The sequence below is a fragment of the Phodopus roborovskii genome, unplaced genomic scaffold, assembly GCF_943737965.1.
Source record: "Phodopus roborovskii unplaced genomic scaffold, PHOROB, whole genome shotgun sequence".
Taxonomy (NCBI): domain Eukaryota; kingdom Metazoa; phylum Chordata; class Mammalia; order Rodentia; family Cricetidae; genus Phodopus; species Phodopus roborovskii.
In genome coordinates, this window is record NW_026126623.1 from 1,358,947 (window position 1) to 1,371,794 (window position 12,848).

The 12,848-nt window shown below is 47.4% G+C and overlaps 1 protein-coding gene across 1 annotated transcript in view; it reads left to right on the forward strand.

Moving 5' to 3' along the window:
• Igf1r (insulin like growth factor 1 receptor) overlaps positions 1-7,691 on the forward strand; it is a 277,658-nt gene extending 269,967 nt beyond the window's left edge. The window contains exon 21 of the mRNA XM_051206506.1: positions 7,127-7,691. Coding sequence (XP_051062463.1) covers positions 7,127-7,520 — 394 coding nt within the window. The 3' untranslated portion in view covers positions 7,521-7,691. The remainder of the gene's footprint in view (positions 1-7,126) is intronic.
• The last annotated feature ends 5,157 nt before the right edge of the window (positions 7,692-12,848 follow it).

Here is a 12,848-nt window from a genome sequence, read left to right on the forward strand (position 1 = left end):
CATGCAACTTTTTTAAAGCAATAGTGCAACAGTTATTACTGTTAAGACAGATTCAAAAGCTCTCCCAAGCCATTGGTAGACCTGATAGGTCTGTCAGCAGGTTCACGTGGAGCTTTGTCGTTGAGAGTCACTCTCTGGCACTAACAGGCTAAACTTCAGGTAGCCCCAATGTCAGCCATGTGCTTTCAGCGTTATCGTTTTGAGTTGCATGGACCCAAAGCAAGCTTGAGCACACCACTGTTGACTTGCTCTACTTCTGGTAAAGTGACATCCTGCAGCACTTGGAGTTGTCAGGTGATAACAGTAAACCCATGGTGCGACTTATGCCTCAGTGTTCAGCCCTTGTGACTTCCAGAAACGCCTCCAAAATAATCATTAGCTTACAGGGAGAAGCAGTTACAGCGGCTCCCAGTTTGGGATTCCATTGCTTTTGTGGTAAGGTAGCTCTTAGGGTGGAAAGGCGGTCAGAGCAGATGTTCGCATTTTGTAGGTAGAAAGTGAAAAGGGGGGCATTAAAAGGCTGCAATTCTGATGTCACCCTCTTGTAGGCACCCTCCCACTCGCCTCCAAGCTTGGTAAGGCATTCAGCAGCTAAACTTTTATTTGTAGCCTCATGAATGGAGGCCTTGTTTTGTTGCCTGATGTCGGTGGCTCAGTGGGTAAAGAGAACGGTCCTTCTCAGAATGAGTGTCCAAGGGGGAATATAAGAAGTTGTTCTGATTGGTTCATTGGGTACAGGTTGTTCACAGTGTACTTGTTTTTGATGTGCACACCTTAAGGCAGGGCGCAGCTGTTATTCTTCGTCCCAGGGGTAAACAACAAGGTGGGTCCCCACAGATTATGTCAAGACCAATATAGGAGTTTTCTAGAAATGCTTTTCAAACAGGCTTAACTTCTCTTCTCTTGTGAAAGAATCCCAAGAGAATTGTCAAGATTTCTTGGTGTCTGTACAAAAGACCTGCCTCATAACCTGCCTCTTACCTTCCTCAACAAAGCCATGTACTCAGATGGTGAGATGTACAAATGGAGGCTGGGTGGGCTGGGTGTGTGGATGTGTGGACAGTGAACAGGAACCCACACAGAGGTACAAATGACTGTGCTTAGATTCTAGTGAAGTTGAAGGAAAGTTGTGGGCCAGCCTAGTCCCACGTGAGGCTCCACGAGATGGTTTGCACGAGTTTGCCCCTTGCAGTTGTAGTACTGAGGTTAGCTGGGAACAATTTGGAGATCCTGGAGTCTATGGCCTCGCCACATCTGCATCCCTCAGGCTTCACAACATAGCACTTTGCTTCTTCTAGGTCACATAGACTTGAGGAAGTTTCTCTAACAGATTGGATATTATTTGTGGTGCTGTGGGACATATACTCATTCTTACCCCTCAGCTCTGCCACAGTGGTGTAAAGTGGATACAGAAGTCAGCAAGCAGCTATGGAGCCATTGAGAGAGAGAGAGAATGTAGCCGGGGTTGGCCTGGTCCTGGGGATAATCTTCCTGCCTTAGTCTCCCCTGATGCTGCCATCAGAGGCTTGTGTCAGTGGAACCCAACTAAAACTATATATACTTTTTTATATCAAATTTGATTTTCTCCCATCTCCTGTTTGGGTTTTGTTTGTTTGTTTTGTCCCCTTGCCCCCAACTGTCTGCAGGTATAAAAGTTCTCTTACTTGGAAGGGCATTACAAAATTGAATAGGCAGCAGACCAGACCATATTGAGCCTCGGGTTTGTCCATTGCCTGCTGCGCCCTGACATCATCTTCCAGGGGAGTGCTCCTACAGTGTCCTCTAAAGTGACTTCAGAAGGTTCACATGGTGCACAGGGACTCCCCAAAGATGCTCTGTGGCTCCTACGTGCTGCTCATGGTATTCCTCAGCTTCCTTTCACCTCAGTGGTGCAGCAGTGTTCATGCTAGTCTGCTGTGAGAAGAGTCAGTATTTAGGGCAATGTTTAAGGGATAGAGTATGCCCCAAAATTTGTGTAGGGTCTGCCACACCAGCATAGATTCAGATACTAGAATCAGCAGTGTTTCATAAGCCTACAAACAGTTGAAAAGAGCAGGTGTGAGTGTTGTCCCTGTGGTTTAGGGCTGGTCACAGGAGTGGTATTGTTTTTGTCCTCTTTTTATAATGGAGCAAACATTTGTCTCAGAAACTCATGAGACTCCTGAAGTTGATCCATCTCCAGCTGACTGGATTTTTCTATATGAATTTAACATGCTTGAGAAGCAGCCACCTGCCATGGGAAAGGCAATGGACTTCCTGTTCCCAGCATAGAGAGAGAGAAGGAAGTTTACATGCAGAGGCTGCTCTTGAACATGAAGTGATTGATTCAGGAGGCATTTCTGCTTTGCCATTCAGAGCCCCATTGGCAGATTTGTCTCCTTTCTAAGAAAAGAACATGGTGAAGGAGACAAGCTGGCTTCTGCAGGGAGTATGCTGTCCTTCTGAATCTGCTGGGGTGCTGATGAGATGTGTTCTGGGAAATGATTCTTTTGTTGCAGTAAATGAGCACCCTTGAGAGCAGTCTGAAACCTAGTGGGTCTCTCATGTTAGAGGAAGGGCTTCAGTTTTGTAGTTCCGAGGCCAGAACAGCCCTCCCTGGCCATGTTGTGGCCTCATTGTGCCTGCGTATGAACAAGGTTGCTTCAAGAGAAGCCAAGTGTCCAGCCTTGGGTATCACAGGGGATTTCAGTGCTTTGTACACCAATTTGTCAGTGAACCCTGCTGGGGTCAGAGGCTAGTCCCAGGGCTCATGGAATCAGGAGACCCTGAAGCAGGTCTATAGCACAAAAAATAAAAGACCCAGAGACACATGTTCAGCTTCAAACTTCAAGCTGAATATCAGAAAAGCAAAGCAGGCGTCCACCAGCTTTTAGTCTCCCTCAGACTGCTGCCTCTCCTCAGTATGGCTAGAGAATCCTGAGACTTCCATGTCTTCCTATCCTCAATGTGGCTGGGGAATGAATGCCAGTTCTGAGACCCTGTTCCTGGGATTAAAGGTGTGAGCTCTAATTTTCTTTTAGACTGATTCACTCTAGTGTATCCCTGGGTGGCCTTGAACTAACAGAGATCCATCTGGCTCTTAATCCTGAGTCCTGGGATTAAAGGTGTGTGTCACCACTGCCTGATCTCTTTGACTTGAGTTTATCTTTGCTTTCTGAATCCTCAAGCAAGCTTTCATAAATCATAAATAATAAATGACCACATGGAATGGTGATTTGAGCTCATTCACAAAAACTCTGGTGCCAGAACCATTTGTTCCAGTAACATGTCCACAGTTCATATAACAAGTCTGCAGGATGCAGGATTCAGGAAGGAAGTTTGTATTAGCTCAGTGTCACCAGCCCAGCCGCAGCTGAGACATACTCGGTCAACTCTGACTGCTTTTGTGTTTTCCCTTTCCCAAGTTAAGGCCCTCAGGTTTCTGGGAATCCTGAGCTGGTTTTGTCTAGAGAAATTATTTGAGTAGGATCAAAATAGGCAGATGGCAATGTCTGCCTGGTAAGCCATGGCATGAACTGTGGGCCAGAGCCTAGGCTGTATAGCATCCCCCTTCAGGTCCTAGCTGAGGAAGTAGCCCCTAAATCAGCCTTAGCTGTTGGGGGATGCTAGAAGGAGACCCACAGACCTATAGGACCTTCCTAAAGTCTGATCTCTGGGTACCAGAATTTAGCACTGGGTGCTACAGTCCTAAGGCTTGGAGTGCAGCCGGAATGCTATAGACAGGAGCTACTGAGCACATCTCAGCATGCCAGTACCTGTCAAGTTCAGGACATGGGGTGTGGCCGGGGACTCAAGAGCCAAGATGGGGATGGAAATAATAGTATGCATATACCACTAGGAATAGACCTTTCTCCCTGGAAGCTGTTTCAAGATAGGGCAGGACTTTCACTTGAGCCTTCCCTCATTTCTAGGGGAGAGCTGGGTATATACCTTCAAAGAGGGACATACCCTGTGAAACATAGCTCTAACTCACCGGAGCCATCGGGTGATCGTAAAATGTGCTTTTTAGAAGAAGCATTTTGCCTGCTTATTAATCCCACAGTGTGCTGGAGAGTTTTCTTGTGGAAAGAGTATAAAACAAGGCCTTAAATCGCACAGAGCAAAAAGACTTCCTTTTATGGGCAGCACTGGAAGGACCAACTCTGGAATGATTTAAAGGAGGCACCACGTGGCCTGTCTGCGCTGATGTCACCGCATCTCTGCCCTGCTGGTGGCACCTCCTGGGTCCCCACCCCTGGCCACAGGGCATGGAGCCAGACACATCTCATGTTCTTGCCCAGTTGCACTTTCTTATCCAGGGGTAAGCCAGTCAGCCAGAGAGGAAACTACAGCCCAGCCACAGAGATGAGTCCTTGTATCTACATCTGGTTTAGCTTAGTTTTACGGGGAAAACGATGGGGACCCAGGAGAACAGGCTTCTTTGACACCGAACCAGAGTAATTGAGCTTGCTACCTGCCTGCTATGGATGCAAACCAAAGCCTCTCATGAGGTGTGAATGTGAACTGCCATGAGAGGACAGTCTCCTTGTGGGGCCATGGTTACTACTGTTCAAGTTTGACAAAGATTCTCACTCCTATTCCATCTCACCCAATTGTGTGACTTTAGACAAAATTTTAAATGTTTTGCTTGGTGCTTTTTCCTTATCTATAGAATGAGGCTGGGTGGTGCACGCCTTTAATCCCAGTACTTGGCAGGCAGAACAGGCAGATCTCTGTGACTTTGAGGCAAGCCTGGTCCTACAAAGCGAGTTCCAGGAGAGGCTCCAAAGCTACAGAGAAACCCTGTCTGGCATGAATGAATGAATGGGAGGGAAGGAGGGAGGGAGGGAGGAAGGAAGGAAGGGAGGGGGATGGTTATAATTGTTATAGTAGACACACATCTCTGGCTCTTGAACTAATGTGACCCCAAAGCTCTTACTGACTACCTGCAACCTGATGTGTCCCACCAGGGTTATCACTTGATCCTAAGGAAAACAACAGTGAAATGACCTGGCATAGGCATTGCTTACCTTATTGGGTTTTTCTCACCCCTGAGGGGGATAGATGGTAAATATTGTAGAGTTGTAAGCTAAACAGCCTTTGTTTTAGCTACTCAACCTACAGAAGAGCTCAAAAACAGCCACAGGTGATGTGTGACCAGCTCTGCTCCGGAAAAATTCAATTTACAAAAACAGGCTGTAAGCTGCATCTGGCCTGGCTATAACTGGCTGCCCCCTGAGCCTCTAGAATGCTTAATTCTGGGTGGACCTCCAACTCACCCTTTTCCATCCACTCTTCAGGTTACTGCCCTGGGTAAAGTACTCTGCATGTCCTGGGTACCAGAACCCTGACTTGACCCAGGGCTTCTAAGGAAGCTGTCCAAGTGGGCAGTGGTGTCTTTTTTTACATGGGCCACTTCATACCTGCCTATGGCTGCTTTTTTGTTGTTGTTGTTGTTGTTTGTTTGTTTGTTTTTCAAGACAGGGTTTTCTCTGTGTAGCTTTGTAGACCAGGCTGGCCTTGCTCTGCCTACCTGTGCCTCCTGAGTGATGGGATTAAAGGCGTGAACCACCGTTGCCTGGCTCCTATGCCTGCTTTTGCATGGGTTTTCCCATGCAAGGCATGGGATTATTTACAAGGCCCACTGTAAGAAGAGACCCGGTGGTTCAGTGATCAGCCTGACAGCACAGTGTTAGAGGCCAGTCCAGGTGCTGTGAGATTCCTGCATTTAGTTCCATTTAGTGGATTTCAGTGTAAAGTATCTGTTGAGGCAAGAGTTATAAACCCAAGCAATTTCCCTCAGGGACAGAGGTGGAAGGTCCTTTGGTCTTAGGCTTCCGTGAATGCCGGAGAAGCATGAACACCCTATCCTCACTTCTCTCTGTCCTGTCCATCTGTCAAAGCCTACAGCGTGGGTGCCAGAATCCAGACTTGACTAGGGGCATCAAGGGAATGAAGAAAGGACAAGCACGTGGATGTAGAAAAGCTGGGGTTGGGTGGACTGGGCTCTAGAAGCTCAGCATGTTTGTTGTGTACAGTTGAACAGGGAGGTGGAATTGTTGCATACAGATAAACAAGGAAATAGGGTTATATACAGCTGAACAAGGAGATCGGTTTTAGTTCATCTCTGTAGGAAGCAGTCTTCAGGCCATAAATACCCAGCGAGGCAAAGTGAGAGTAGACATCTTCTACACACACTGTCAGCACTCACACTCAGACCTCAGGAAGGCTTTATCATCTCTGAGCATCATGGGGAAGCCTTTTACACTCCCGTGGGAATGGGATGTTGGGGGTCCTTGGCTGTTCCCATGTCAGCAGTACACACTCATTCAGGCCTTCAGTTGCTCAGGCTCCCTCTGCTCTCCCCACCCAGGACATTCCTGGTCAAGGTGGTGGGGCTGCGTGAGCAGCCTTCCTCTTCAGTCATGTGTGGTTGCTGGCCCATGTGACTCGGGGAACTCTTCGGAGGTTTGTGCCCTATGGCGGTGCCGCATGGACTTCCTATGTTCTTACCTTGGCCCTGCTTGTAAAGGAAACACACTCTGGGCTTTCCCTAGCTTGTTGGCATCTGACTTGAGGTTTTGGTTAAGATTCTGCTTAGGGGCAGCCTGGATCTTCCAGACAGGGCTCTCCCTTCTTGAGACATGCAGTAAGTAAGTGCTGGCTTGACCTAGCAAATTAGGATGTGTGGTCCTTTTGTCTGGCACCCGTGCTGCCTCCCTCAGGCCCACTGCCAAGGGCACCGTAGTGCCAAGAAGAAGCTTAGAAATAACCTAGGTGGGGGTGCCGAGAATGGTGGCTCTCAGGGAAGCTGTAATCCTCATTAGTGGGAAATGGAGGATTCCCAATTCTGGTTCTGGAACCCCGACAGGAAGAGGTGCTTCAGACAGGAAACCAGTTGTTCTATCTTAGCATTGCCACCATCGATATGACCCTGTCATGGCAAACTCTGTATGAACCAAGACTTGATTGAAGTGAGTTTGGGTTTGTCACTGTGGCTGGGCCAGGGTTTTGGGCAAGATACATGGCAGGATACCAGAAGCATCCAGATGAGAAGCCGGACCTACAGAGGCGATGCAACCCTCTGGGCCGCTCTGACCTCAGCAAGAGCCCTCTTGCATCTCACCCCCTTTCTTCTCCCCATCAGGTTTGAACTCATGCGCATGTGCTGGCAGTACAACCCTAAGATGCGGCCCTCGTTCCTGGAGATCATTGGCAGCATCAAGGATGAGATGGAGCCCAGCTTTCAGGAGGTCTCCTTTTACTACAGTGAGGAGAACAAGCCTCCTGAGCCAGAGGAGCTGGAGCTGGAGCTGGAGCTAGAGCCTGAGAACATGGAGAGTGTACCACTGGACCCCTCGGCCTCCTCAGCCTCCCTGCCTCTGCCTGAAAGACACTCGGGACACAAGGCCGAGAATGGCCCGGGCCCTGGAGTACTGGTTCTCCGTGCCAGTTTCGATGAGAGACAGCCTTATGCTCACATGAACGGGGGACGCGCCAACGAGAGGGCTTTGCCTCTGCCCCAGTCTTCGACCTGCTGATCCTCAGACACAGAAGCACATGCAAAAGTAACGTGTGCCCACTCAGTGGGCAGGGGGAGAGCAGGTCGTAACAATCTATTCACAAGCCTCCTGTACCTCAGTGGATCTTCAGAACTGCCATGGCTGCCCACGGGAGATGGCTTCTCTGCAGTAAACACATTTGGGACCTTCCTTTTTTCAATATGCAAGCAGCTTTTTATTTCCCTACCCGAACCCTTAACTGACATGGGCCTCTGCAAACCTTAATGACAACACTTAATAGCAACAGGACACTCGAGAATTGAGTCTCCTCATTCTATGCCTTTCTCTCTCTTCTGCCTTCCCTCTCTCTCCTCTCCCTCTTCCTCTCTTCCACTTCCTCTCTCTCCTTTCTCCTTTCTTTGCTTTACAATGGAAAAAATGTTTGCTGAAAGCCCAGCCAGGAAGCCTTTGTTTTTCCTTTTAAATCAGATTGACTTAATGGCTGTCCTGGGGCTCCTCATCACCCCATACACACCTGCCTGACACCATAGGTCTTTACAAAAAAAAAAAAAAAAAAAAAAAAAAAAAGGAGAGAGAGAGAATGCACACACTGAGATGGGATTTTTTAACTGTATCTTTAACCTTTTTAGGTCATCTGAAATTTTCAAAGGGCCATTGTTCATCCATGGTTGTTACCATTTTCATGCTGCCAAATTTTGCCAAAATCCTGGGTTTTTTGTTTTTGTTACTTATTCTCATGCAAACTCCCTTCACTGATCTTTTGTCCAGAGGCATGGGGTGGAATATGGCATCATGTTAATGATGTCATTTGAGGGACACGTTGGTGATGCCTCCACTGTGCCTCGGTGTGCTCTTGTAGCCCACATCCCCCTGGCCTCAATAATTTGTGACAACTAGGTTACAGTTTGGGAGAACTGGGCAAGGTGGACTTAGGGGAAGGCTGAACTGGCTCCTCACCCCTACCCCACCCACCCACCCACAGCACCCCAAGAATGCTGGAGGGAAAGGCCATGAGCAAACCTGACGGCCAGGTTGTGGATAAAGGTGGTCCTCATACCAGCCTCCTCCCCCTTCTTCCCTAGCCTCCCTCTGGCCCCCAAGGGACACAGATGCGAAAGGGTTCCAGGGACTCGGCCCAGCTGTTGGTGCAGATGTGCAAGGAAGGGATTGAGACATCACCGCTGCAGCGCCAGGCAGTGGATTCAAGTAGTCTAAGTTTGACATGGTCTCTGTTACTAGGACTTCTTCATGGGTCTCTCAGTTCTATGTTAGACCATGAAACATTTGCATACACATCGTCTTTAATGTCACTTTTATAACTTTTTTACGGTTCAGATATTCATCTATACGTCTGTACAGGAAAAAAAAGCTGCTATTTTTTTTTTTTTTTTTGTTTTTGTTTTTGTTTTTGTTCCTTATCTCTGTGGATTTAATCTATGAAACTTTCAGGTCTACCCTTCTTCCTTTCCTCTCACTCCAAGAAACTTCCTATGCTTTGTACTAGAGTGTGGTTTTTTTTCTTCCTCTTCTCCAGTAACTGATGCTTCTAGAACATAATTTGTCATGAACTGTTTGATGCCTTTTTTATAAATACATCTCCCTTCCCCTGCTCCCTGCAACCCCATTATCTTCTAACCCATAGGCTCTGTGGGCACAGGGCTGGTAAGGGACTAAGGAGGCTGGGAAGCCAGGATCCAGGTGCTGCTGGGCCCTGTTCTCATTCCCACAACTCCCTGTACACCGCATTGGAGTCTGTTACCCTGCACAAACTCAGGTCAGAAACAAAAAAGGTTAAAAATCTCACACATCCTGGTTTAGTGTTTATAGTCCCCATTGTTGAAAGTCACACCTTTGCCTTCCCTCTTTGTTTTTGTTTTGGTTGTGACACATGCATATATATATATATATTCATATATATATTCATTCTGGGATATAATAACAGTTTTAATTGCAGACAGTAGGCATTTTGAATTATTTTTATGGATATTTAATCCTCCTCTCTACACACACACACACACACACACACACATACACACACACACAGCTGCTCAGTCCCCAGGGTAGAACAGGGCATTGCATATCATCCCCTCTGCCATCATCCTCACCAGACCAACCTGCCTGTCTTTAGAACAGAATGTCTGATTGGGTGGCTTCCATGTAAGCAAGGTATAGTTACCAACAACCCATGGCCAGAAGCAGCAGCCTCAATAGCATTCTGGAAACCACTCCCATGCAGAAGGCCAGGAGTCCTTTACTGTTCCTTAGCCAGAAGGGCAGACCTCTGGGCCTAGAGGTCTTGTTTTATTTAGTTTTTAACACTTTTTACCACAGTGGTGACAGCATGAGAGCAGCTTCTGGGTTGGAAATATCTAAGTTATGAGTAAGAAAAAAATCTGGAAGAAGATGATGATTGCAGTTGTGATGAGATTAAACACAGGAAAGAAAGCTTGTAGTTCTCTGGCTTGTCTGTAGTTTCAGGTTCATGGCTCTCACTAGCCTCTGCCCCACAGTGTTTCTTTCCCCTTAACAGAGAGAGAGAGGAGGAGAAGAAAAATGTGTAAGAAGGTATTACATGTAGGAGTTTTAATTTATTTTGTGATACCTGTTTTAATCACTATAGAGAAGCCCCCATTATGAATTTAAATACTGAGGAAAAGGGTGTGTGTGTGTGTGTGTGTGTGTTAGATGGGACAGTTTTTTGATTTGGGGGGTGTTTTGTTTTTCAAACATTTATCTACCTCACTGTGTGTGTGTGTGTGTGTGTGTGTGTGTGTGTGTGTGTGTGTAAATACATCTCACACTTCTCAGTACCTGACAGTAGGCCAATGATACTGGTAACCTCATCCACACTGCAGGCCACATACCTGGATGAAGCAGAGAGAGGCCAGGCTGGATTTTGGGGTCAAAGCAACACTAACTCACTCATCCTCCCCCACTCCTCCAAAAGCTCGCCTTTCCTGGGGCATCTACGGTTACTTTTTTCTTCACTCGTTTCCCTCAGAGGTTTCCCTGCTTTGAACACAACACCCCCATGATCCCAGAGGACATCAGTGGAGGGGGAATCCCTTGCCCATCCTCCTCACCTGGCTGATTTTGGAATAGAACTTCATACAGATCAAGTGGTTGATAATATATCACCCCCAAGAGAGAAGTTAACTCCCAGGTTTTGAGGGCAGGAGGCACCCACACATAGGTTGTCTGAGAGTTCTAATGTGTGACCTGTTAGCCACTCTGCGTCTCCGCTGAGGCCTGTACTATGGCAGGGGCATGGCACCATTGCTATCTTGCATTGGTTTCTCTCAGAGGTACAGCCATGTCAGCAGTTGGAGAGGCCTGCCCTCACCCTGCTTCTGAAAGAAGGCCAGTATGATAAAGGGGGCAGGACTAAGCCTACACCCCCTGTAGGCTGCTATAACCACCACAACCCCAGGGCTAAACAAGGACTGACCAAACCTTTTCGATGCTGGACAGCCAGTGGTTGGCGCCCAGCCTTCCCCGTGCTTTGCCCCTGTCCATCCCATCATTTTGCTGCTCACAGGGGTGGACGGTGCACTCCTCAATTCCAGCAGCTGCTCTCACAGGCCCTGGGAACTTGAGCTGGGAAACATGGGTGATTTTTTTTTTTTCCCCCAGTGCAGAGAGCTGCCTAACAGTTCAGTGCTGTCAGTTAAGCTCAGGAGTCCTTTTCCTCCTGCCAGAATGCTGCCCTTCTCGGAGTTCCTAGGAGCTCACAGGGTCCCTGGGAGATACTTGTTTGATCAGGGTTTTCTTCTACACTCTAGGTGATCCCATGGTATAGTGGCCTCTCCTCTCTTTTGCACATACCTACCAGTTTCCACAACTGGATTTCTACAGACCATTCAGCTGGTTTTAAGGGTTTTTTGTTTTTTGTTTTCTTTTAGTTGTCCAAATTGTTTGTGCTGTTTTATGTAGATTTTTCTGTAAGTAGAGAGAAAACACCTAACAGTATAGTGCCCATCATAACACATGCTCCAGAAACACTTCAATAAAAGAGAAGTTTGCTTGTATGATGGTGCAGTCATTTTTGCTGGACCGACCCACCCACCTTGACTATTGCAAGGCATCATGTATCTACAGTTCTAGCCTAATCTCATGCTGGTTTTTCCCACTTCTTCCTGATTTTTCTATTTACATGCTCCAAGTAATCTTACCAAGCTGAGTTGTGGCCTTTTCCACGCAACCTCCTCCCCTGGTGGCAGCTCACTCTGCTTGAAGTAACATGAACCACTGAGGCACACCGTTCCGGTGATGTGAACATTAAGGTGTTCTCCCACACAGCCCTTCCTTGAGGCAGCAGGAGCTGAGTTGTGGAGACTAGTCGAACCTGAGCTATGCGAGACCCACACTTCCACATCTCCTTTCAAGAATATCATAATTTTTGATTCTTAGTTGGAATGAGGCTTCCTCTCTGGAACATAGAAGGCTGTTGAGGGCCATTGTTGGCCTTTCCTTCCAGCCTGTTTTTTATGATGTGGGACAATTCAATGGTAGGAAAAGCATCTTCATAAGATAGACAGGCGATCATTGTGAAATAAGCAGATGGCAGAGTGTTTGGTATGCAGTAGTATTTTTTGGATGGGCTAACAGATGGATGAGCTCTGTATGATGCCAAGTTGTAAGCCAGTGTGAGCTCCTGGAGTCTCTTCCTTAGCAGCCCACCTCTGTCAGCAGTGGCTGTACCTGAGGCAAACAAACTGTTGTGGCAAGGTCACGCCAAGCTCAGGTGGGTGAGAAGACTAGGATGCTTACCTCTTGTCATTGTTGGGTCCTCTGAGTGGCCACACAGTTGAAGGCAACTCTTTTCATAAACATTGGCATCCTGCATGTGACAATACCACCCTGTGTATATGCTTTGGCCCATTTTAACAGTAATGAATTTATGGTTTGGGATATTTTTTACATTACTTTTGTGTTTGTCTGATGTCTTTTCATTTCCTGGGCTAAGCAGCAGCAATAGGAGACCTGCATCAGAGAGATCCACTCTTTACGAACCAGTGATGATGGTCAAACTTTCTCACTCCGCTCTGAACTAGGTGGTGGTACAAATGAGAACTTCAAAGTGAGCCTCTCTTGCCAGAGGTGTTGAAGATAGAGACCTTGGACAAGTCAAGGGGGCTTCACTTTGGGCCTCTGACTTTGACAACTGGATGGTTAGAGAAGCAAACTCCTTGATGGAATAATGGCATGACCATGCAGTAGGAAGCCATGGTAACTGGGATGGTGACATGAAGAAAATTGGGGACAGAGGCGTAAGGGCTTAGAAGAAGCCTGGACCACATTTGGACGTGATGGTTTCTGAAGGCGTGAGACCCACGTCGAGGCTGT